Genomic DNA, 26,111 nt, shown 5'->3' with positions numbered 1-26,111 from the left:
TTTTAAGAACTAAGCCAAAATGAGAACGGCGAAAGGAGATTATGCTGATAGGGATGACAGCAATTTGAGTACAGAAAATAGGCAAGAGGGAGTTGGAATTTACTGGAGAAAACTGACAAAAGAACCAAGATATTGGGAGCAAATAACTAGACAGGTAAATGTAATAGAATGAGAGGAGGCCAGGAAGACATTTGGACTGTATGCTAGAGACTGCCTTCCCTGTCAGGGATTGATATCAAAGTATAGGCAAAGAGAAAGGGATAGGGGAATCCTAAGTCAAAGACCTGCTCTGGTAGACTTTTTAACTGAATCTAGAACAGAAGCTGGTGTTAAAAATGATCATTAGTAGGGCATATAAAATATTGCACTCTGACTATAGAAACAAATCCGAGGAGGTTAGAAAAGATGAGGAAGAGAGACTGGATAAGCAAGTCACAAGGAAACAATGGTAGGACATATGTACATATGGCTCCAAATATGCAACAAAGTCTAGAAGATTTAGGATTTATGCTTGGAATTGTTTGCATAGGTATTTTTATACCCCTAGCAGATTCCAAAGAATTTTTCCTCAAGTAGATGCCAAATATTGGAGGTGTGATGGGGAAGTAATAGATAACTGGGAACATGTTTTGGGAATGTGATGAGTTGGCAGACTTTAAAGATTCCATACAGAGTACTTTGTCAGAAATATTAGGTGAGCAAACGTGTCTAACTAAGGGATTTTTTTTTTTTTGAGCTGGAATATAGGATCTGGATTGCCTAGACATTGTAAGACCTTGTTAAGTTTAATTTTGGTGGCTGTCAAAAAAGCAATCATAAAAAATGGAAATCAAAATCTAAACCAACTGTATTTGAAATATTGAATATTGTAACAGAGATAAAAGAACTGGAAGTAGGATATTTAGAAAAGGGTAGTTACAAATTAGGTAGAAAAATATTAAAATTGTGGGAACAATACATGTAGAATAATGTTTTAGAAGAGGAGTGAGTTTAAGGGAAGGCAGGAATTGAACAATGTATGTAATGTTGGACTGATGATAATTATAAAAAATAATATATATGATGTATAATGTTTGTTAATATAGTTTGATTTCTGTTATATAAATGTATGTTTGCCTATGTCTGAAGTGGGTATTGTACTCAGTAATTAGAGCAAGATACAGAGGAACTGTAACAATTTTTCAACTAGATGACATAATTTTGGATATCAGTTGTGCTAAATAGAAGGATTTCCTACCTACTTCTGTAAAATAGTGGTCAAATGGGAGGGCATTTTCAACCGATTTGCCAAGATCGCTGACTGCTGTCTGTGTGACGTGGGGTACTGACTATAGTGTAAGCTGCAGACGAGGAGTGTTTCCCAATGGGGATAGTGCTGCACATTTTTTTGTATTTAGTTTGAGCCCTTTCTCTGTGCACCATTTATTTATAAGGACTCATCCTTAATAAAGCACTTCTGTATCAGTGGGGTAACATATGATGAGACCCAGCTTGCAGTTATTAGTGAATTTGAACAGCCATAGGTCAGGGTTTGTAGCATGGAGGTCAGGGAAGTATATGCCAAAAATGAGGGGTACCAAGCCATTCAGTATTGTGCTGGTGACTTTTCTACTTTCTAAAGTACCATCTGCTACCTTAATTGTGTGAGTTCTATCCTTCAGCCAGTTTGCAATCCACATTGCCATTTAAGGGTCAGCCTTTAGATAGCTTATCTTGATTGCAATGCCAGCATAAGGTACAATGTCAGATGTCTTGGCCAGATCCAGATATGCTCTGTGGAGTGAGTGGTCACTGTCCATTGTGTATGTAGCCTTCTCAAAGACGTTAACCAAGCTGAGTAGATGGTCTGCCCTTAGCAAAAGCAAACTGTTGTTTAATGAGTCAGATATAATACATCCCATTGCTTTGCAAATTAGGCTAGGTAGGCACATAGACCTGTAACTCTGGGTGTCTGTAGTAGGCCCCCCTTGTGCAGAGGCACCACTACAGCTGTTTAACAAACCTCAAGGGCATACCTTGTGGGCATCCCTAAGTTAAACAAGTACAGGAGGAGTTCAGTGAGGGAATAGGCATTGGGGTAAATTGTCAGAACCCATGGAAGTGAGGCTTTTAGTTTTAGAGAGTACAGCCATTACATGTTCCATTGCAATATTAGGAGGTGAGCAGACGTTATGGAATTTCAATGACTGTTTTTGGAGTAAAATTAGCACTAAATCTGTCTACAGGTATTTTAGATATGCCTTTAATATCCTAGTGGGTAGTGCCATTTTGAACTAGTTCTGCAGATTGCAAGGTGTTATTCTGAGATTCATGCTGTCACTAAAAACAAAATTATAATTATCTTTGCCTTTTGATGCCAGTTTTGTTTTGCATTCAGCTTTAGACTTTCTGATCGCCATTCTTAGTTCCTTCGTGATGTTTTTAATTAAGTGTTTAATGTGCATACATCTCTATACATTTTTTATGTGGGAGAGGAGTTTAGATGAAAAAGTGACAGCTGAGGTTTCATGGGGAGTAGTGACACTGCAACCAAACTTAGCACCACACAGAATTTAAGCAAGTTTGTATATTTAAAGTCCTTAAATTCAGAATTTTTTACTATTATGGGGTTGGTGGCTTTAAAGAAAAAGGTTATTAAATCTGTGGTCTGACTTAACCAGGGTTTGCCCAGTTTTAGAGTGTGGGTACACTAGTTAATTGAAGTGCAATTGAAGTTCCCTAATATACAGGTACTTTTTGATTTGCATTGCGCACAAAGTACCTTAGGAATCTATCATGATCTGCAGAAAACATGGACAATGCCTTATAACATGCTATAAACTGACAGCTGTTCTTATTAAGGGTAAGTTGGAGTTAAACAAGTTCAGTATTAGGGTCACAGGGGATTTGGCTGAAGGTGATCTTATCTCTGACAAATATGGAGATGCCTCTTCAGATCTGAAGGCATGGTAGGCACCGAATCCAGTTAAAAAGAGAGTGGTATCCTTACACTGAAATCAAGTCTCAGTTACAAGACAAACATGGATGTATTCCAGATGCAGAAGGGCCTCAAGATCAGACATTTTATTGTTAAAACTTCTGTTACTGAGAAGAGTAACACTGATGTTGTCAGAATTACAATTTGCAATGTCACTGTTTCCTATGTTGGAATGTCCAGTAGACAGACTTGACCTATAAAAGGTACTACAGGGTAGCAAAAGCTTTGGCCAATAAGCCAAAGCCATGATGTGAAAGGTGTAGGCCATCTCTAGTGAAGCAGGTTGGCCTACCATACATCTCTATCATAAGCTAGATCATTCGTGAAAGTTGTTATTCAAATAGCACCTTTGGGATAATGTCAACAAATATAAAGTTACAGTTCAGTTTTGAAAGGCAAGCTAGAAATTGCATGAAAGAAGGTTTTCAGTGGGAGAAACAGGAAAAAGATCTGAGAGTTATAATTCCATCTGCTCTGAATTATAGCACCATAGGAAAGCTTTAGAAAAGCAAAACAAAACTGTGTCAAGAATTACTACTACGGAGATTGGAATCCAAGGGGCCAAATTGCATATGCCTTTATGTGGATCACTTTTCAAGGCCACATATGGAGTACAGTGTGCATTTTTGGGGGGAAAAACAGATAATAAATAGTAAATAGAGGGTATAGAAAGAAGGTTTACCAAAGTGGCAAAAAGGTTGCCATAATGTACTTAGGAAGAGCTCAAGAAATGTTTGTATATTCAGCATGCTAGAAGGAGGGAAAAGATAAGACATTACCTGGGCTTACAGAGTATTCAAGGGGTTTGTGGATAATGTGAAGTTAAAAAGGGAAGGGAAAATAGAGGAGGGGGCATGAATAACAGACAGCAGAGGTATAAACATCAGCATTTAAGAGGTACTTCACTAGCAAGAGGATAGTTAGCAAGTATAACATGGAAACAGATCACTGTCCTTTATCTACTGGCTTTTTTCTTATGTTTATATGAAATGTAAGTTCTAAAGTAATAATGTCTGTGTTTGCTTTCCTTTTTTCTTTCTGTTCTGCAGGCTTCAGGGAAAGTCTCCTTTGCAGCTGCCACTCACTACAGCTCATCCATATGACCACATCACTGTGGAGTCTGCCTTTGAGAATCCGATATATGAGACAGGAGTAAGTAATGAGCCTCTACAACTCCAAGTCCCGGATCCTGTCGAGACACGTGTCTTTACCTAATCCAGCTCATCTGTCCATCTGTCCACATCATCTGCTGACCACTGTTGCACTTGACAGTCTCCAGAACCTCCCTAATTCCATTATTACCTTCATGGCTTCACATTTTGTTTTATATTTTGTTACTGAGAGTTACAGAAGGCTGTGCCGGTGATGCAAGATTAGCTAACAAGCCATCTCCTGTGGTCACCAGCCAGAGCACTGCTTGTAACCCAATAATAATCTGTATTGTTAAACAACTTCCTGGGAAGATGCCATCCTTATGGTTAACCAAACTGAGTTTAAATAGATTTTATAATCTTGTAAAGAGATCTACCAATACAACTCCACAAAAAAACGAGGTGCAACACATGGATGGTATGGAATATCAGCCTCAAACATTACCTGTACAGCAAATTCACAAGCAGGGCATTTGTATAAAGTATTGTTTTTATTAACCTTTTTGGTGTACTTAATTCCACAAATTCAGTCCAAACTTTCCATGTAGGTAGCAAAGTGTCATTATAAAGCCTGCTGTTCAGACCTCAGATGCTGTAACTCTGTGGCCACCTGCCCTATTCATGTGTAATGACTGATGCTAGCATGGCATTCAGGTAATTTAGGACCAGAAAGGTCAGGACTATCAAATAAATATTGTCTGTGTTATTGGCTTTCTGCCAGTCCAGAAAAATGCAGTACTCTGACCATGTGCCACAGATGTGGTAGGTTAAAAATATTGCCTTGTATTCAAGAACTCCGCATACAAAAAGCCAAGTGGGTTTAAATATGTCTTTAATAATATAGTCAATGCACAACCTAAAATATGACATGTATAACTGAAGTTAAATATAAAACTTTGGGGGGCTGAGGGGACTGCTATAAACCATGAAATGGTCTGATTAACTTATTTCCTCATTTGGACAGCCATTCACAAAGCACCACAGGTGGCCATCAAGGTGGCTACCGTTCTGCTTGCGGAAAAGTGCAGAGACGTTGGACAAAAGGACGAGCACAGCAGTATTTGAGATCTTATTATCTCTATTATGTTTTTTAAAGGCCCAAACTAAACTCTCTTACTTTCTTAAAGAAGCTGGGAGTCCGTATAATGGTTAAGGTGTTTACCTCTTAGACACACAATGCACGGTTTGCTTCTCACCTTTACAAGGGAAATTGGCCAGGCTTAATATGGCCCATATGAGCAGCTAGCTAAGTACTTACCTGTAAACCTATAAAGGGAGCAGGTTATACAGGTTGGGAGGGTGGCCTAATGGTTAAGGTATTTGCCTTACAAACACAAAGGGCAGGGTTTGAGTCTCACAAGGGATAATTGGCTAAGCTTAAAAATGGCTTGCAAGGGCAGTTAGCTTAGTACCAACCTATAATTACATATGAGCTTACACATCAGTCCATAAACTCACAAGGTTTCAAATTACTTTAGCTATTTAGGGAGCATAAATCAGTAGAAATGACCTCATATATTCCTGTTTTATGACATTTATTTACATATTTAATTTTATTTATTTCCACTTTCATCTACTAAGCTAAACCAGGGATGTCCTGGGGGAACAGCCTTTAGAATTTGTTCTTGTCTTTAGGTCCTGCATTATGAGAAATATATGCATTTGTCCATGTTCTGTCTTACATATGTACAGACATATGTTCAAAAACAAAATCACAGCTGTGTAAACTGTAGTATATTGTTTTTGCTGCAAATCTACACAGACTACTTTGTGAGCAACAGACTTCTAAAAGAAGATAAGCTACAGAGCACAACAAAATAACTAAGAGAGTTGCCCTGCTGCTATTCAACTAGTAGTGGTACCTTTAAAATTAGAATATTAAAGTAACAATTGTGAAGCAAAGCCCCCAAAGAGAGGTTTTGAAAGGCACAGCTCTTCACATGTACAAAAGAAGCAAGCCGGTACAGTTTTATAAATATTTTAACTTGGCTGTTTGGTTAGGCTATTGCTTTTCCAGATTTCAGAGCTGCCATTTTGCAAAACCGCGTTACAAAACACAGATATATGTTATACTAGAGCTATTCAGCAAGCATCTCCTCTGTCTGGTTAGCTGTGTAAGTAAAATGTGCACTGTAACAAAAAAAGACAAGAGACTGCTGCCAAACATATGGGAACATGTGCAGGATTGTGTGAGTCCCACCCTAAGAACTTCTTGGGTATGGTGGTGCAAGAGGGGTAGAAATGAAGGCGATTGATCAGTGGGAGGCCTACTGCTGTACTTGCCATTCAAAAGCAGATTTTATATTATCCTTGAAATACCACATGTTACACTGCAGCATAGGATAGAATTTTGCTGTGAACTAAAGTCAGTGACCATCGTCTCACCCCAGAGTCCAATGATTGCAGCTCTTACTGTGTTGTCATTTCCTCCAACAACAATGTGCTTCTTCAGTTGATTGCCTCCAGTAAAAAATGTCCCCGGATTTGGGTTGTGAAACTTTTGACCCAGTGAGACTAACCTGGTTAACAAGTAATTGTAACAAAAAATAGGGTAGATGGTCTGTATGACCACTGGCAAATGGGAGACCAGCACCAGTAGCTGACTTCTGCAGTACTATAGTGGGAACAATTTCAGCCAAAAAACGTGGGCTATTGAAGTCTCTCTGTGTGGTAGTCTAGGAGATGTTGAAGAAGCATCACTGTTAAATATTCACTCTCCCACTCTGTAACAGAAATGGTACAACTTGACTTACTGCGCTGTTGAGAGAAAAGTGGTAGAAAGTTGGACTTAGAATGAAAGTCTGCATTAATACAAATCTACTTATATTCAGTCACACATACAGAGAAGTAGGACATCTCAAAGTTACCCAGGATATGTGGATTCAGTTGAAACCTCCAAAGACAACTCTTGCTATGGTTTAAGTGTTTAGGAATTCCAAGAATTACAGTGTATACATCCCGCTGAGGGAGTACCACTTGGCATGATAGGACTACTGAATAGCCATCAATTATTTCATTCAGCCTAGTGTGCTCTGCTTCTACTAGGCTAAATCTACATTTCTCCAGCAGGTGGTGCTGTTTCAGAATATTAACAGATACTGAAGGCACAAAGAAGTTAAAACTAGTTAGGTGAGATGGTACACAATTTGGATGTGGAGTTCGAACTTTTTAGCAGCACATTCTAACAGCTTGAATTCTAAAAGGAAAAGTAAATAAAAGGATGATGCGGATGAAGAAAAGGCAAGGGAACTCCTTGCTACAATAACTGAAATAAGCATTGTACATTCTGTTTATACCTTGTATTATATTGTAAGATGTACGTTAGTTCGTTAGCTCCAGGGCAACAGTTAGTTTGGACAGGAAATGGTAAAACAGTCACATCCCATTTAGATGTCTTCAATATAAATGACATGCCTAAGAGTCCCTTAGTACAGTGTCTCTATACTATACACCATATATACACTATAGGCAGGAAATATCAGGAACAACCCACTCAATTTTTTTCTTCCACGTTCCTTTGATACTGTAAACACCATTAAATAAATGGAAGAGTAAATACTAAGGCAACACTGTTTGGCAAAGTTTTAATATTAAAGAATTATGCACCCTTGGCTTGGCCACATCTGCAACGGAATTCATTATATTTCATACAGGTAGGTGTGTAGATGGAGAAAAATGGTTATAGCAGGCAGATATCATACCTCTCAGCTCTTCATATTTTCACAGAATGCCCGGATTTTTGCCTTATATTTTTGGTTTGTTCCTCATAAAAGTTGTGAATTTCTTGCAAAACCTTTAGAATTGAAGTCACTAAATAATTAAAACATTTGAGTTTCAGACTTCATATCCCTTAGAAATGGGTACTAATCATACCTCTCAACCTCTTTTATGAAATATGGACAAAGCTTGACATAATGGGGAGACAAAGGCCCAAAATAGCGACAGATTTTAAATATTGCTCTTATAAACTTAGAAAGTAGCTAGAATAACAGGGTTTGTGTTAAAATGCATTTTCTAAAGGGTATGAAGTATGGAACTCAAATGTATGTCATTATTTAGTGATTTCATTCCTCAGATCATCCCAGTGAATTGCTGGAAAACCACAAATTTTTAGGAGGAACAGACCAAAATGTTGAGGCAAAAATCTGGACAGTTGAGAGGTATGAATGCAAAACCTGTCATTCTATCTACTTTAAGTTTATAACACAATATTAATATTTGTCCCTAAAATGTGCCCTTGTATGCCCCATTATTTTAGGTTTTGTCCAGATTTCTTGCACTAAAAGATTGAGAGATATGGGGGACATATTGTAGGAACTCCCGTTCTAATGTTTTTTTCCTTTGTTCTTTTGTTAGCATAAACAATGGTAAATAACTGGAATAGAGAACCGATACTACCTTCAGTTGGCCATATCTGATGCCACAATTTACCAAGCATGCAGTTGAGCAGAATAAAACAAAAAACATCTGGGTACTTACTGTAAGAAGTGTAAAAATTATAACAATACATGTAAAAAATCAGTAAAGTCAAAAAACTGACCATGCTAAAAAAAATTTTAAATCTAAAAATCTATATGTACAAAAGATGTATAACACTCAAATTTTTTTTCAAGCTGCATTGGCTGAAAAAAATCAGACTTGCTACTGAATCTACCCTCTGCCACAATCAGCCTCAGAATACTTACTAGATCAGAAAAGATTGATCTCAGATGCATACTGAAGTATGTATAATGTTTTTGAGTTTTTGAATTTCCATGGAACATATCTGACACATTACTGAGAACACAACATCTTGAAGCTGAAATCATTCATACATTTGTTTGTGTGTGTGTGTGTGTGTGTGTGTGTGTGTGTGTGTGTGTGTGTGTGTGTGTGTGTGTGTGTGTGTGTGTGTGAGTGGGTTTTCATGGTGACAAAGCTGGACTTTTCTTGTTTAAGAACTGATGGCACATCATGTTAAATTCATCGTCTGCCATGAACAAACCAAAACCCTTCTTGTGACTTTGACCTTACTTTTGTGTTTCTGTTATAAGAAAATTAGTTGTTAATGATATTTTAATTAAAAACAGACTTTACTTCTTTATTATTCTTGTCCTGGTTCTGCTTCTCAGTAGGATGGATGTGTACATGTTCTCTGAATTGTGTTTAAAATAAATGCTAGCACACTATATGCATCCATGAAAGAAATGCAGAAAAAAGCCACAAACAGAAATATCTGCTATATAATATAAAGAGGAACCAAGTGCAGCTGGTTCACTGGACAGTTAGTGGTATGGTATTACACCTGCAACTATATTCCATCTCCACAAAAACATGGCTGGGACGGAAGAAGGATTTTCTGAGGAGAGCATAGACTGAATCAGTTTAGTACATATAATTTAAGAGAAAGTGGCACAGGAAATTTACTACATTAATCACTTAGCTCCACAAGGAACACATTTGTGAGAAAAGTGCACAAGTATACAATACGAAGGCAGGGCAAATGGTTCAAGGGTGATTCAAAGAAATATTTGTTAAGCAGAAGTTGTGAATGTATGGACAAGAGCCTGAGTGGGTCAAAAACACTAATAAAGTGGAAGTATACAAGTAATAAAAAGCAGCTGTTGCATGGGGTGGTAATAAAGATACGCTATGATCTGGTACTTATTCAGCATGTTCGGCAGTGAGCAATAGGCAGTCCAAGCAGCCTTTATCTGCTGCCAGTTTATTGATTTCATATAGAAGTGACATTCCTAATATCATAAAGCTTGCAGTGAAAACTGAAGGAATGAAACTTGAGAGCTACAGAATGAAGCTCGTTGGCTGTTCATGGCTGTACTCTCCACCCCACCCCCCACCCCAGAGCTGAGCTTCCAGATATAGTTTAACTCTGCTTTTATTTTGTTACTCTAGGGACCTTGGCTAAGTAAGTACTCTTTCAATGGCGGATCATGGATACTAGGATTTAGTCCCCCCCCTCCAATATCCACAAGGAATACAGTGTTGTTCATCATCAACTTAGTGAGAATTACTGTAATTCTTTTGTGTGTTCATTCAGATGTATACACCTGCACTACCACATGCAGGATGTATGGTAGCAATACATGAATAGACTAACTGATACACTGTATTGAAATTTTAAATCAGAAGTTTGAGTTAACTAAAATTAATGTTTTAAAAATGTTCACTATGCTGATTATTAGCATGAGCAGTGAAATATACTTTTTATTTTTTCTTATTTTATGTAGAATGTCCAGGTTTAATTTTTTTCATGGTTTAGGCTAGTCAATCAATCAATCAATCAATCAAGCTGCACAAAGCTATACTACAAATGGGTATCTATGAGACTGCTTTATTTCGAGGGAGTGACCTTCTACAACACCTTCTTTCTTCCAGCACCACATGTGGGGCAGGATAAGAAGCAAAGATACTGGTTCCAGAAGAGATCTGAGGGAATGACTATGGGCTTATAGAAAGCTGAAGCAAATAAAAGAACTCTCCAAGGGATGAAATAAATACATGAAACAATTCATTTACAAAGAAGAAAGCCACACTGTTGGTGGAATTTTGGTATTGATGAGTTTTGAGCCTGTGTTAGAAAAAAGGAGTAATAATAGCAAAGAACACTGTCTTACTCTTGGAAGAGGACAGCAGTAATTGTCATATGTCAGGTAATATGACCACAGACAACTGGGGAAGGCCATCGTCCTGCATCTTTCTTAACTTGAACCCAGTTGTGGAGCTGCAGGGGTACTTGGTAAGGTAATGGACTATGTCTTGCATATATTACCTTATCAACAGCTGCACATTGCATGAGCCCAAAGAAGCCACTCAGCTAGATCAAATCTCCTGCACTACAACCCCCCCCCCAAAAAAAAAATAACATGAAAAAGTGACACTTGGACCTACTGGAACTTGCTTGCATAAAACAAAAATATACACAACCACTGTACAATCAGAATCCACTGATAACCACATCTTATTAAGTCCTATTCCTGTTACACTGAATATGTCATATCTAGTACTGAAGAATGTACGCTAATAAAGCATTAATATGCATGGCTTATCAACTTTCTAGGTGAGTGGCAATTCTGCTGATCTGGGTCTTTTCAAGAAGTATTAACAGCAATAATGAAGTGTAAGCTAAAAAAAATATATAAGTCATTTCCATTTCCCTTGCCTGTTAACTGGTTTCAGTTTTACTATTCTACTTTTCATCTTGGGATTTTAGGTAGCACATATTAGATGTGACTTAATAAGGAAGAGTCACCAGTCACCTTCCCAGGTATATCACTAAATTCACACGTGCTTTTTATCAGTGAAGAAATGGCATTGTTTTCACTGTTGTCTGGCAGTTGTCAAAGAGGCGTAAGGCTATGAGCAGTTAACATTCTGCTTCCTGTAGTCCAGGGCTTAATTCCGACCAAACCCCACCCGCCAGCATCCATTTTCCCACTTTGTGATACTGAACAGGGCACTTAGCCAGGCAGTGCAATCAAGCAATTTGGAAACTGAGTTAAGCTCCTTAATGATGTCACAGACTACGTGCCATCCCATGACCCTCTGAATAACAAATCTGTGCATCTTCCCACCACATTGTTAATGACACTAGTCATCTATCTGTGCTGTCAGTGACTCGGATTCTGTAATGGTCTCAGATAACCTGAACACTGGCCAATGTTTTTCTTTTTTCACTTCAAGTATGGAGAGAGTTCTAACAACAGATGCTGTGTAACTTCTCCCTGATGGATGTTAGAGATATAATAATTTGTTAACCAGGTAGGCCCACTGAAGTGGCAGTCCCTTATAATGGGTGACCTGGAAGCGGAGTCTGTTTAAACGATTTACACAGGATCACATAGTAGGTAAATGAGGATTAATTGACCACAGGTCACAGCCTTAATTCTCTGTGCAAACTGTCAAATATAGGCTTACCTGCACCTCCAACCATTCTCTGGCTGCAACAGGCATACGTCCATCTCCAAACATTCACTAGTTATATCAGTTACATCAGGAAGGGCACATATGAATAGGCATTTTCAGTCGGCTTTCACTGTATTCCACTGACCACTTTAGAAGGAAAACAAGCAGGACTGACATTCAAGGCCTGACTGTACTACCTCCCTTTGTATTTGGATTGAGCTGGAAGAAGAAAGTAAGCAGTCCAGTTATACCTAAGCTGGATGACGTGGACAGAATGGTCAGGAGGGCAGTAAGGAAGGGAAGTGCAAGTTTGCAGGCCTCCACAAAAATATGTTTACCAGCAATAAACAAGTTACATCTCTTATATCTGTAACAACTGGGACACATTTTGATCAGAATGAAAACAGAGGTGCCTAGGTTTTTCTTACTGATGTGCTTCCAGATAAGGCACACATATTCTTTGCTTCAAGGGATGAGATCAGTTCTTACAGATATATGTAACATGCTTATTTCTCCTTCCTCTCATATGATGCCTGAAGCAACCTTTCTTTTTATAAAGTCAGGCAATTAAACCTGCATATCACTTAGGCATGTTCATGAGATATACAGGCCCAGTATGAAACTATTTCTGTGAAGTGGTCCTATCATCATGGCTGTGTGGATTCAGTGAAGCCAGGAATCAAACATTTAAGTAAACAGATTCTCCTGCCTATGTTGCCCATGCTCCACCCCCCAAGAGTACCAGAGTGTGGTGGCATATGTATGTAGATATGGGTTTGCTCCTTATGAACAAATGTATGTTTGGTCCACAGCTGTTTAGTCGATTGTTTATGACTGACTAAGCAGCTGATCAACAGAAGTCCAAGACTGAACAATTTCCAGGGCTGGGGAATATGGCTTTACTGCATGTTTTTGCAGTCTTGGCACTAGTATCTATAATTATTGGGGGGGGTGCTTCCCCCACATGGGGGTGCAGGGGGCTTGCACCCCTGCTAGACAGGGGTCCAGGGAAGTAAATAGTGTGGGAAGAAATAGCCAGGGAATTGTTATGGCTAGTCTTCTACAGGCCCTAGGGCTGATAGCCTAGTACCAACCTATGAACCTATGTTCTATTACTTTTGTTTTTTGCATGTGCTGCAACTGTTTCTCAGGACATGTGTACTTGCTTGTCCGTGTCTGCATTTTCATCATAAAAACGTTGATGTTTAAAGTGTTGACATTGGGTATACTCAGTGTTCCCTCCTACATATATATGGTTCTGTTGTGTATGATCAAACTAATTTAATGTTGAACTGAAAATGCTTTCAAAAAAGTTTGAACATACACAATATTGAAAACAAAAATATCAAATGATATAATATCAAGATAAACATAAAAACCTTTTTGTAACACTGCCACTATACAAGACACACTCGGACATGCAAACATTTGCAAACACACAAAACACAGTATCTATCCCCTAACATAACCCTGACCCTAACTCTAAAATATGCAAACTCACACACAAACATACAACAACTTTTACTCAGACCTGACCCTAACCTAAACTCACATACACATACACATGCACAAATACTTTCACCCCTCCAACCCCACTTCCCTGTCTTGACATTACACACCAACATTTCCACGACTCGGCTATTCATACCATCGACATTAAACCACACCACCTGCATTTGTCAAAGAAAGGGCACTCAACAAAACACAGGAACACATGTCTGTATCTATATCTCTATCTATATATAGATATATAAATACAGATATAGATATGTCTGCACTTTCAGTCAAGTATGGCTTTGGTTGTCATCTGTTTTGAAGGCACACTTTCATCAGCAAAACAGATGGTCAACAGTTATGCAAGACTGACAATTGTTTGGGCTGGGGAATACGCCCTTTTCCCAGGCATTGTGCAGTCTATGAGTGTGGATAAATAATTAGCAGGGGGTGTGGAGTCGCAGCCCTTCACACTGGGGTTGCATGAGGACTTTCCCCCTGCCAAAAAACATATTTTTCTGTTTGCATAGTCCAAGGTTAATCTTTGGAGCATGCGCAGAAGCATTATCACCAGCTTGTTGTTAACATTTTTATATATGTATGCGTGTGTATATGTGTGTGTGTGTATGTGTGCATGTGTGTGTGTTTGGAGATATGTAAAATGGTGCTGTAAAATATCGCCACACCAGTTACTGTGCACAAAATCGTCATTCCTCATGATATAGACAGTGAAATACATATGCTCTAAATCACAAAATACTATTTTTTTTGCAGGGGGCAAGCCCTCCTGCCCCACAGGCTCCCACAACTCCTACTACTTAAATATATAAACTTCAAGGTCACAAAATAGCAAAGATGGGCATATTTCCCAACCTCCATATTACAGAGATCTCACACTGCCACTGTCAATCAGCTGTACTGTCGACCAAATGGGACAGACAGGACAACTGTCAACTAAACAAACATCTGATATACCTATATATCTACAGATATATCTATATCTATATATCTATGTCTATATTTATATATATATATATATATATATATATATATATATATATATATATATAGAGTGGAGCCTATGAATATATATGAGTTTATAATGAATAATAGTGAATATGTTCGAAACACAAAACACTGAAGATATTTATCGGTGAGTTATAGTAATCACCATCCAAATCATCGAAAAAAGTAATTCCAAATGTAAACTAATAGGCATATTTGCAATTACCAAAATTAAAACAAAAAAACAATTCCTACATGAGAAGTTTTACCCCTCCACACACACACACTCTTACACACACACACATACACACACTCCTAACATTGGTGCTCTACCCTTACAAACCTGGAAATTAAATATACTAACTCTAGGTTACACAACTGGAAACAAAAGGGAAAAACTACTGAATTATGTTACAGTTGGTCAACTGAAGTTCAACTGTCACTTTTATTTATTTATTTATTTATTTATTTATTTGGCATTTGTATACTGGGAAAGTCTGAATTGGTCATGGGGTACCCATTTTCAGCAGAGTCCTGGAAAGAAAAGCTCCAGATACATATGGTTGACATAATGAAAAACTAGACAAACATAATAAAGTCATAACATTCAAGTAAAATATGAAAACAGCACATTAGTTTGTCATGGTGAGAACTTAACAGACATAATAAAGTTATAACATTCAAGCACAAAATTTGAAAAACTACACATTATTCAATAAACTACACCAGCGACAAATAAAACTACAATTTCAGCATATATCATTTTATCAAAGGTAGGTTAGACTGAAAGAAAAACAGTAGGTACAACTGAATGGCAGTACATTTGAACTGAAAATCCATTTCATTGAAAACATGGTGCACTGCATATACATTATAATTTTTTTTTTTGCAGAGGACAAGCCCCCATGCACCCTCCCACACCCAACTTCATAGTATATTCTAACTACAATGTCACACATCCATGGAGAAAAGAAAGTAACATGCAGTGAATCAGTGCTTGTGCTCAAACACATTTTTTTTTATGCTCAACTTCTGAGAGACCTGCTTGGCTACAATCATCTGCATTAGAAGCTGAAGTTAAGTGAAACTTGCAGTAGTGTATTTTAGTCTTCTGTTAAGTACAAACTTGCAGGTTTAAAAGTACTGTATTTCATTTTTTATGTTTCCCAATTGTGTATTTCATTGAATAGTGTGCTGTTTGTCTCTCTGCAGTTAGCTCCCCACCCACCCTCCTGTTCTTGTGTTGGTGTTAGTGGCTCTGGAATTGCCCGCCCCTCCTGTAAGTCTGTATTTGAACACTCCTCCTGGGTCCATCTCATTTGCTCACTTAACTGAGTACAGAGAGATCATATTCTGAGTCTAGTGTTCACTCTACTTAATACAGAGAGAAGATTTGAGAAGGCCAACCCACTTAGGTTCTTCCTCTCTCCTTGCACTTAAAAAAATTGCACTTTATTTATCTGCTTTTACTGTATTTGTGTTTCCTCCCACTTTATTTTGCTTTCCTTAAAAGTACTCAATTTTATTTATTCTGCTGCATTTATTACTGCTTGGTAGTAGCCTGATTAAATTGTAACTGTTATTCTAAGTCTTTTGGTTTAAGCACTTGGGCTTCATACAGGTTGTTTTACATTAAGGTTTGTGGTCTGCACTGTTGTGGCAGGACAGGTAGCTTACATCCTTCTAAGCTGGGAATTGCTGATTGAAGGCCCAGTGTCTGCTATTCTAAAAGTTTATTAGTTCTGGCTAAAGCATTTGGGCTTCAAGCCAGTTATTCTACATTAAGAGGGCTTGCGATCGGCACTCTTGTGGGAGGAGAGGCTGGATTCTGCCCTTCTGAGCTGGGAATTTCTGGTCACAGGCTTATTATGCCTGCTTATTTGAACTGTTTATTTCTGAAATTGGTACAACTTGTTGCTGTAGCATAGACCAGATTCTGGCCTACTGAATCTAGCTTTGTTTGCATAACTTGAGCAGTGATCCAGGCCATCTTTGTTTGGAGAAGGTTCCCCTGCACCCTAGTAGCAGGAGTGTGCAGTTAGAACTTCTCTGATTGAAGACTGCTGGGACAGGGCTCAGTTTTGAGCTTTTTTCTGGTTAAATGGGTAACTTGTTTAAATCAGTTTGTTCATTTTCTATTGTTTTATATATAAAAAAATGCACTTTATTCATCTGCTTTTACTGTATTTATGTTTCTTCCTACTTTATTACTAGGGGCATTGACTACAACTCTGATCTGCGATATATAACAATAAGTATCCTTTTCTGTGTATTTAAAGTGTTTTTTGATTGTATCTGCTTTATTTTCGGAAAAAAAAAATACTTGTTTCCCGCCTTTCTAAGCTAGTATAGTCCAGTTTTTAGGTTAGTGCTGACTACAGGGCTGTGTTACAAATCTGTGTTTGCCCATACCTTACTTGGATAGAAGGACGTTTCTCTGTTCACCTGTGAGAGAGGTGAGCTTTGAGCAGCCTATCTGTCCCTGGTGGAGTGGTTCCAGACCAGAAATTAGTAGTTTATTGGCCATTGTGGGCTAATTTCCATCTCTTTCATTTCCCCGCTATAAATACTGCATTTGCCCAGTTTTGCGCACCAGGCAGCACTGGTAAGCTAGGGTATAACTATTCCCAACTCCACAAAGTCTCATCTTCAATTTTTCCCTTGGAACTAGACAAACTTTCAACTTAAACACTAAAGCCATTCATTTATCAGCCCAGCACTTGCTCAAAACTCATAGCAAGCACTTATAAACCCTAGCACTAGACCCTCCTGTACTGTACAGAAGGACAAGGCTCTCTATTCGACCTTACCAGCCATCCAGTAAAACAGTTCACTGTACCTATCCAGGCATGTCCAAAGGGCAGTTTCAGGTGTACTCTCCAGTCCAGCTGGTAAATTTGGGCTTTTTGAGGCAATGTTACATCTGCCTCATGTACACAGACAACCCTCCCCTCCTACCACCAAACACTAATACATGCGTGTGATGCAATTATACAGCCAAACTGGAGGCTAAGCTCTCTCAACCCAAGACTGGATCAGACAGTCAAGAGGAGAAGGGAAATACTTGCATCACACCACCAGTCTCACACAGACCCATTAAACCAGCACCGGCAAAAAGCACACATAAATACATGAAAACATACTCGGAGGCTCTAAATAATAATCTGCAAAAGCAACAGAGACCTCCAAAACAAACATCCAAACAACCTCCACCCCCCAACACAAACCATGAAACACATACTTCACAAAACCAGTGTGCCATGCAATCACAGCCCTTAAGGCAAAATAACATACCCAACATACTAGTAATAGGTGACTCTATAGTCAGGCACACTGACATCCCACTCACTAGGCTGAATAAGGAGAAGGTTACTGTTAGCTGCCTGTTGGGTGCCAGGATCCGCCACATAACACAAGCACTCAGGTCACTCCAGAACAAGTACAAATATGACTCTGTCATTGTCCATGAATGACCTGAGCCATACCTCCCTGGGCTACATGAAGAGAGACATAGAAGAGCTCTCTGATCACGTAGCCCAGGCTGGTATGACCCTGACCCTGAGTAGCATCCTGCCCTCACCAAGAATGATACCACGGTATAAAGAAAAAATTCTCAATTTCAGCAGTTGGCTAAGTTTCTGGTGTCATTCAAAGGGAATCCAGTGTCTGTCCGCTTGGGATGACATGCTCGACAAGCCACGCTGCTTTGCTAGAGATGGCTTGCACTTGTCACCCTTAGGCTTTTGAATACTGGCCAAGGCTCTTACCACCCCATAGTGCCTTTTTTAGGCAAGGCTCAAAAGACAAACCCACCACCGTAAATAGCACAAGTAACAAAAGACTGAGGGTAATGCTACTCAATGCCAGAAGTCTAGACCTCAAAATGTACGCACTCGAGGCACTCCTCAGTATGGAGAAAATTGATATATGTGCAGTAACAGAAACCTGGTTTAAGGCTCCAGAGAGCACCCCAGCACTATCAGGCTACAACTCATACCATACATTTCGGCCACAGAACCCGAACTGAAATACAAAAGGTGGGGGTGTATCCATATTCATCAAGGATACTCACACCTCCAGGTTAGTGGCACAGCACGAAGCTTCAGAGATCATTCACATGCAACTAACAATGTTGAAAACTGCAATTCAAATTGTAGCTTGCTACAGATCACCCACCATGTCCCAGGACCCCCATTCCGCATTTCTGGAAACACTGGGAAACATAAAGGTCCTACCAAACACCCTAATATTGGGTGATTTCAATTACCCAAACATTAACTGGGAGAACTACTCAAGTACTAACTCTCTTGCCTAACATTTCCTAGAATTTATAAACTCAAATGCCCTGGTTCAACTGGTCAACACTCCCACCAGAGGTGACAACATATTGGACCTGGTCATCATCAACATGGGCGACCGGTGTTTCACACCGGAGGTCAACCCCTCGTTGGTTAGATTTGACCATGAACAAATCACTTTGGATATCCACATTCCGCCCCCAACCCCGGACAAGGAAACCACCATAAAAAAGTTTTCAAAAGCAAATTTCACATTACTTAAGACCGAGGTGGAAAGATTCAAAGCCCCCATGCTAAACGATAACGCTGTCCAAGCTGCAAAATCCTTTACTAATGCATTCTATGGGCACCTACAAGAATGCATGGATCATGCTATCCCAATCAAAACCAAGACTCACTCCTCCAAGAAAAGGAAACCAAACTGGTGGACTCCTGCCATAAACAAACTATACAATAGGAGGAGGAAACGAGTACAGAAAAGAGTAAAATTCCAAGAAGGGAAGACATCCCTGATCAGTATCAGCAAGAAACTACGATCCCTCATAAAATCATCCAAGGCAAGCTTCGAAAGAAAAATTGCCAAGGACTCCAAAGATAATCACAAGGCATTCTTTAGCTATGTCAAGAATCTAAGTGGCAAGGCTCAGATCTGCTCAGAGTTAGTGCAGAATATCGTCAACATCCTGGCACAGGTTCAGCGCAAACTTCACCCCCCCTCTCACCCCCAAAAGGGCCCATAACCATACCAGAAGAATGTAGAGTCCCTGAAATCACAGACACTCAGTTAAAACAGCCCTCTCCAAAGCCAAAAACACAGCATCAATGGGACTGGACGGCGTCCCAGGCTGCATCCTACACGAGCTCAAAGATGAACTAACCCCTCACCTAAACACACTGTCCAAACTCAGCCTCTCCACAGGCTATGTACCCATAGAGTGGTGCACAGCAACGGTTATTCCACTCCACAAAGGTGGAGCCACAGCAGACCTTGGGAACTATCGCCCTATAAGCCTGACTAGCTTGGTCTGCAAGGCTATGGAGCGCATCAACATGGAACTCATTAACAGAAACACTGGGAACCTCCAAACACTGGACTCTACCCAGTTTGGCTTGGTTGAGGGCAGTTCATGCCTCCTAAACCTGGTGGACTTCTTTGAGACAGTTACCAAGGGTATAGACACAGCCTACCTAGACCTCGCAAAGGCCTTCAACACCATTCCCCATTCTGGTATTATAGACAAGCTCACCAGCCTGAACATAAACCCCTACATCACAAGATGGGTTGCCAACTGGCTCACGGACAGAACCCACATGGTGAGAGTTGCAGGAGCTAGGTCCAACTCTGCTCAGTCCTAGGAACCCTCCTGTTTGGCATATACTTCTCAGAGGTACAGGCCAGCACAAGAGGACTATGGCTGACCAAGTTCACAGAAGACTGCAAACTAGGGGCTATAATTGACTCTCTGGCTGACACAGACATCCTCCAAAAGGGTCTCACTGAGACAGATACCTAGTGTCAAAATCATGGCCTCATGCTAAATGCCAAAAAGTGCATAGTCATCACCTTTGAAAAAAACAAAGTATCCACAAACTACCACATAGGTGGTAGTCCCCTAAATATGGAAGACATAATAAGGGATCTGGGGACCCAAGTAGATAGTAATCTCAACTTTGATAACCACATTGCCAAAGTGGTTAGAAAATCCTTCTACATGGCCCACCTAATCACAAAAGGGTTTGCATCCAGATCAAAAGAGGTCATTGTGCCCCTCTACTCATCACTCATCAGACCCATCATAGAATACAATGCCCCATTTGGGATGTACCTTACAAGACACCTGCAACAGCTGGAAAGACCACAGAAGTACCTCACCAAGAGGATCACTGGCCTCAAACAGATGGCCTATGCAGCTCGACTGAAGAAACTCCAGCTGTACCTGGTTGCATACTGCCTACTCAGAGGTGATCTCTGCCTGACATACAAGGCCATGTCCAACCCAGAATTGATGGACATGCTCCACCTAAAGAAAACCTTATCCCCTCGAGCCACACACTTTTGGGATCAAAACCTCACCACAACAATAAATAGGATGTGCTGGAGGGATAGATTCCTGTCCCAGAGACTTCCCATGCTTTGGAACAAAATTCCAATCTACATTAGGCAGAGCTGCTCGCTAACCCTCTTCAAGAGAGACCTTGACGAGTGGATGTGAAACAGAAAGTTTACCCAGGGGATCACTTCAGTGGCTCTGCTGGACAGAGGCACAGGTTACTAATCTAATGAGGTGGCGAAAGCCAGCACATTCTGGCTAGGCTTATAAATGCCTTCAGGCAGATAGCCTAGTACCTACCTATGAACCTAGGTACATAGGAACATCCACGAATCTGGGGGTACAACATGCTTATCGGGAATTACAATTGTAACACTTCTGGTGCCATTTATTTAGCACAATGTCAGGTCTGCACTTCATTTTATTTAGGCAAGACTGAGAGACAATTTAAGCAGCATGTTTACGAACACCATTATAGTTTAAACTGCCGACTTCCCCAAACGTCATAAAATATCGACTTTTTGACATTTCCGACTCATCCATAAGCCAAAACAAGTGCTACCATGGGAACAGGGTGAGGGTTTTTTTTTTGTGCATTGGCATTTCAGTTTTTTTTTTTTTTTTTATTTTTGCAGTTCACGTGCAGCAGTGCAGAAAGGTCAGCCAAACTTATGAAGGTATACCTTTGATACCATGGTATGGGACCAAGTAACAAAAAAATATCATGGGGGGGTATTGTCCTGAACTGATGAACTAGAAGAGCTAAATTAAAAATAAATTAAATGCCTTTTTCCTAAATGCCTAAACTATAGGCTGTTTTCTTAGGCTTAAATCCCTGGGGAGATGACACTTTAACCTTATTTTTATTGTGTATAGTAGAATACTTTAAGGAGTATTTGTTATGCAACTATTGTTGATGTAAACGGTCTCTTTAAATTTGGGTTAAATTATTGTATATAATTAATGTTTGGACATGTGACTGTTGTCTGAAGAAGTTCATTTGATGGTCTTTGAATGAAAGCGTTTACCTGGATTTTACTTGTGGAATAAATTGTCTTTTTGTTCACTTTACCTAGTTGGAGCTTTGTAGTTCATTTTTTTGTTCTGGGTTTGTGTGTTTTTTTCATGACTGGACTTTAGGGCATGCCAATCCACACAAAATCTTACAAATTACATCCCTAACAATTCCTGTCATGAAAATTACACCAGAAGTACCATCTATATACACCTCTACAGTTTTCAGTGAAATGGGTTTTCAGCCAAATGTACTTTTCTTTTTTTTTGAACATTTATGGATTTATGGTTCAGTCAAACTTACCTTCAGGGAAATATAAATATATATATATATATATATATATATATATATATATATATATATATATATATACATACACTCACACACACATACACACACACACACACACACACACACACACACACACACACACACACACACACACATTCAAATCAGGGCTAATTACTTAGCAGTATGAATATTGTCTCTAGGTGATGGTCACTGTTGATGTGACACCCCAGCTCCATGTGAAAAATGGGAAAAAGGAAGTTGATGCTGATGCCAGTGTGTGTGTGCGTGTGTGTGTGTGTGTGTGTGTGTGTGTGTGTGTGTGTGTGTGTGTGTGTGTGTGTGTCAGAAAAAGCCCCCTGCCCAGTGTCCACCCTTACTCATGTGTGCTAACCCCAAGCCTATACATTAGCACATTAAACATCCTTTCCCTAACATTACTACTAAACATACACATTAGGTTATGGATTTTCATTTAAAGGTAAGTTTGGTGTTATTTTTAAATTAGATATGATGTGACATTTTATGTTAATAACATTATACTCACACACACACACACACACACACACACACACACAAACATAGCATGTGATCATCCACACCACCAACTATACTACTGTTAGGGAACACAGCAAGCCTGTTTGATTATGCCTTGCTGACTGAATGGTCTTCTGATAAAATAATAATTAACTTACCCTAAAGTTTGACAACTTTGGAGACAGTTGTATTAGTTGTGGGAGTGTGAGTGGTGCAACCACCCGTATATGGGTTGCAGAAGGTTTTACCAACATGAAACAGTTTTATCAAAAGTTTGTTCAATTGGCTGGGCATAATATAACTGGTTTCAAATAATTGGTCAATGATTTATGGTACCATATCTCCCTGTTCCTGGACTTAAATGCAGATGTAAACTGGACTGCATTCATTTAGCTGGGCATAATCAAATGAACTTTAAATGACCAGTCCTGATTAATGGTGCAGTATCTCCATGTTTTAAGCACCTAGATGCAGATGTCAACCCAGGTCAGAATTTTATATTGCAAAAGCCACAGCATGCAAGCATCCTAAAAGTTTGCCATTAAAATGTTGAAGAATAACAGAATAAGGGAAGGGTTTGCACAGAAGAATTATTTAAATAACAGCTGAGAAAATACAGATGCAAACAAAAGGAGGTCCATGAAATGCTCATAAATGTGAACTGCTAAAGCATTTGTTATACTTAAGAATTGATTTACCTTCAGAAACTCTGCTGGTTCCAGATATTGTTATTTTGAACATCTCGCATAGGATTTTTATAGGACAGTGATTGCTGCAGGCTCCACACAAGTCAAGTGCAATGGAGCCAGGTCCTGGAATATTCTGAAGCTGGCAATCACAATATTTATTTTCCATGTTTGAACATTTGCTGACATTTTTGTGATGTGGCTTGTGCCACTTCTGCATGTGAAGCAGTTCATAGTAGTTATTAAGCATAAGCCTTCATAAAATATAAAAACAGATGAAAGTCTAAATGACAGAAAAATCCAGGGGCAGACCTAACAAACATATCTAAGCTCTAATGGTACAAGAATAGAGGGAAAGGTGCCATTTCTTTGGAATCTTACTGTCAGACTTCATAACTAAAAGGGGCAGTGGTTCTGAGACTAGGATGGAGAAAAATATTTTATTAGCCCTTTCATCGTAACAGGTACATAGATATACCTGCTAAATAAGCCATGTACACACACAAAACACACAGTACTCATACCCATGTATATACATGCAAAAGCTTGCACACACAAAAAAATCATTAAATGTGAAAGAAAAAATAATTTTGGTCTGGGTATCAAAATTAAGTGCTTTGGCACTGTTGATAGTAACTGAGTCAGATTTGTTCACCTAAAATTCTATCAGTTTTATTGGTTTTCTTTCTATTTGAATTGTTTAAAATGATAATTCTGCAATGGCCACGGTAATGTTAATGATACTATTCAAAAATTGTTTACAGTTATCAGTAAACTTAAATGGCTGATAACTGCAAGAAAATTGGTTAAAACAACTGACAACTGTCTGAGAGCTATTATAAGTTTTTGCATGATTATAACATTAATGAAGTTTTTTAAAAAGAGATAAAAATAAGAACTGTCAAAAACTCATTACTGATTGTTGTGAACATTGTAATACACATTTTTTTGCTGTCACAGATGCAATATATTTGCTTATAGTACTGATTCTCTGCAGTCTGAAATGGACCTTTCACACTACAGGGCTGGGAAAACACATGTAAAATCCCGCAGATAGCCCCCTGACAAAGGGAGAGGTGGCAGCGGGCAAAGTTGCTGCATTTAAGCACTCCTAGCAGAATTCATAGATAGATAACATGTAAGGACTAGTAAAAATGTTACCACATCATAGCATATTCTGCCATTTTGCAAACAGGTTTGAAAGCTGGTCACCACTGCATAATCCTTCTACAATGACCTAGTCATCTTGTTACCTCCACCCATCAGTACTTGTCCGTTACCTCATAATCATCTAGTAACCAAGAATCTCAGGGAACTTTAAGGCACAGTCATATTTTTTGTCTTTCATTTTCCCCACTGCATTCATGTTTTTTTTTTCTTCTTTGTGCAGCTTTGCTTAATTCTCACTGCATCCATTTTATGTGACACTGTTCACAGAAGTCTACAAGTGCTCTACAGACTCTTTATTGACCTCTGCTTGGATGTCAAAATCAGTGGCCCTAGCAAGTAGAGATAAGCTGAAGCATCTAGTTCAAAATGAAGTGAATGTATTTAACAGAGACAAAGAGAAGTATTTAGTAGAAATTAGAATCCTAAGAAGGAAAAACTAGAAAACAAAAACAAAGAGGTGATTATCTAACATCCAAAACATTATTTTAAATGTTTACAGGTTCTCCTTTTTTTGCCCTTAGTACAGAAAAAAGAAGTTATGTCTTATCATAACGTTCCATCTGTATTGTTGATCCTCGTTCAGTCATTACGTATGGGTTCCGTTTCCGACCTCGGAACCGAGCCAGCCATCTTCCAAGCTCGCATCAGCTACAAACTCTCAAGCTAAAACTCTTACCCAGAATTCCCCTTTCCCTGTTACCTCAGATTGAGTTTGCAAGTCAAAAGAAGGTAGAGGCTACCTCTGGTCAAATGACCTAATAGAACCGGATGGTGAGATCCACTAGAAGCCACAGGAGGGGGAAGGAGGGAGGATCGTAATGACTGAACAAGGATCAACAACACAGATGGAACGTTATGGTAAGACATAACTTATCTGATATTGTTAATCCTCGTTCATTCCTTACGTATGGGACAGAGTCCCCATCTACCTCTATTCCTGGGAGGCTCTCATGGAAGGACATTCATGAGCATCATAGAACCAAAAGATGCTTTTCTCCTAGAGGCCAAATCCAATTTGTAATGATCGATGAAGGTATGAGGCTTAGCCCAGGTTGCAGCTGGACAGATGTCATGTAAAGAAGCTCTGGCATGGAAGGTAGCAGAAGTTGCCACCGACCTTGTCAAATGAGCTTTGATGGTAGTCTGCAAAGGAATATTACGTTGTGTATAAATGAAGGTCACAAGGTCTTTTAACCATCTAGCCAATGTGACCTTAGCAACAGCACATCAAAATCTAGGTCCAGAATAGGCCAAAAATAACTGGTCTAATTTACGAGAGACTTTAGTCCTATTCAAGTAGAAGCGAATTTGCCTGTGAATATCTAGGGTATGTTGGCAATACTCTCCTCTGTTTGAATGATTGGGGAAAAAAACTGACAATTCAATGGTTTGATTAATGGACATTTCAGAGATCACTTTTGGCAGAAAGGAAGGATTAGTTCTCAAAGACACTCTATCTCTATGAAAATTCAAGTATGGACTCTTGATGCATAAGGCTTGAAGCTCAGAGATACATCTGGCAGAAGTAATGGCGACC

The 26,111-nt window shown here is 39.2% G+C and overlaps 1 protein-coding gene across 3 annotated transcripts in view; it reads left to right on the top strand.

Annotated features, from left to right (window-relative positions):
• SEZ6 (seizure related 6 homolog) overlaps nucleotides 1–26,111 on the top strand; it is a 2,840,429-nt gene that overhangs the window by 2,779,265 nt on the left and 35,053 nt on the right. For 2 of the 3 annotated variants that reach the window (XM_044054436.1, XM_044054435.1), the window contains exon 16: nucleotides 4,027–7,695. In XM_044054436.1, the coding sequence (XP_043910371.1) occupies nucleotides 4,027–4,192 (166 nt within the window). In that variant the 3' untranslated portion in view covers nucleotides 4,193–7,695. Of the gene's footprint in view, nucleotides 1–4,026; nucleotides 7,696–26,111 lie in introns of those variants that run through there. The other variant, XM_044054437.1, reaches the window with a different exon arrangement.

The sequence above is a fragment of the Protopterus annectens genome, chromosome 13.part0 (genome assembly GCF_019279795.1).
Source record: "Protopterus annectens isolate FY-2018-M chromosome 13.part0, PAN1.0, whole genome shotgun sequence".
NCBI lineage: Eukaryota > Metazoa > Chordata > Ceratodontiformes > Protopteridae > Protopterus > Protopterus annectens.
This window is presented reverse-complemented; position numbering and strand designations above follow the sequence as displayed.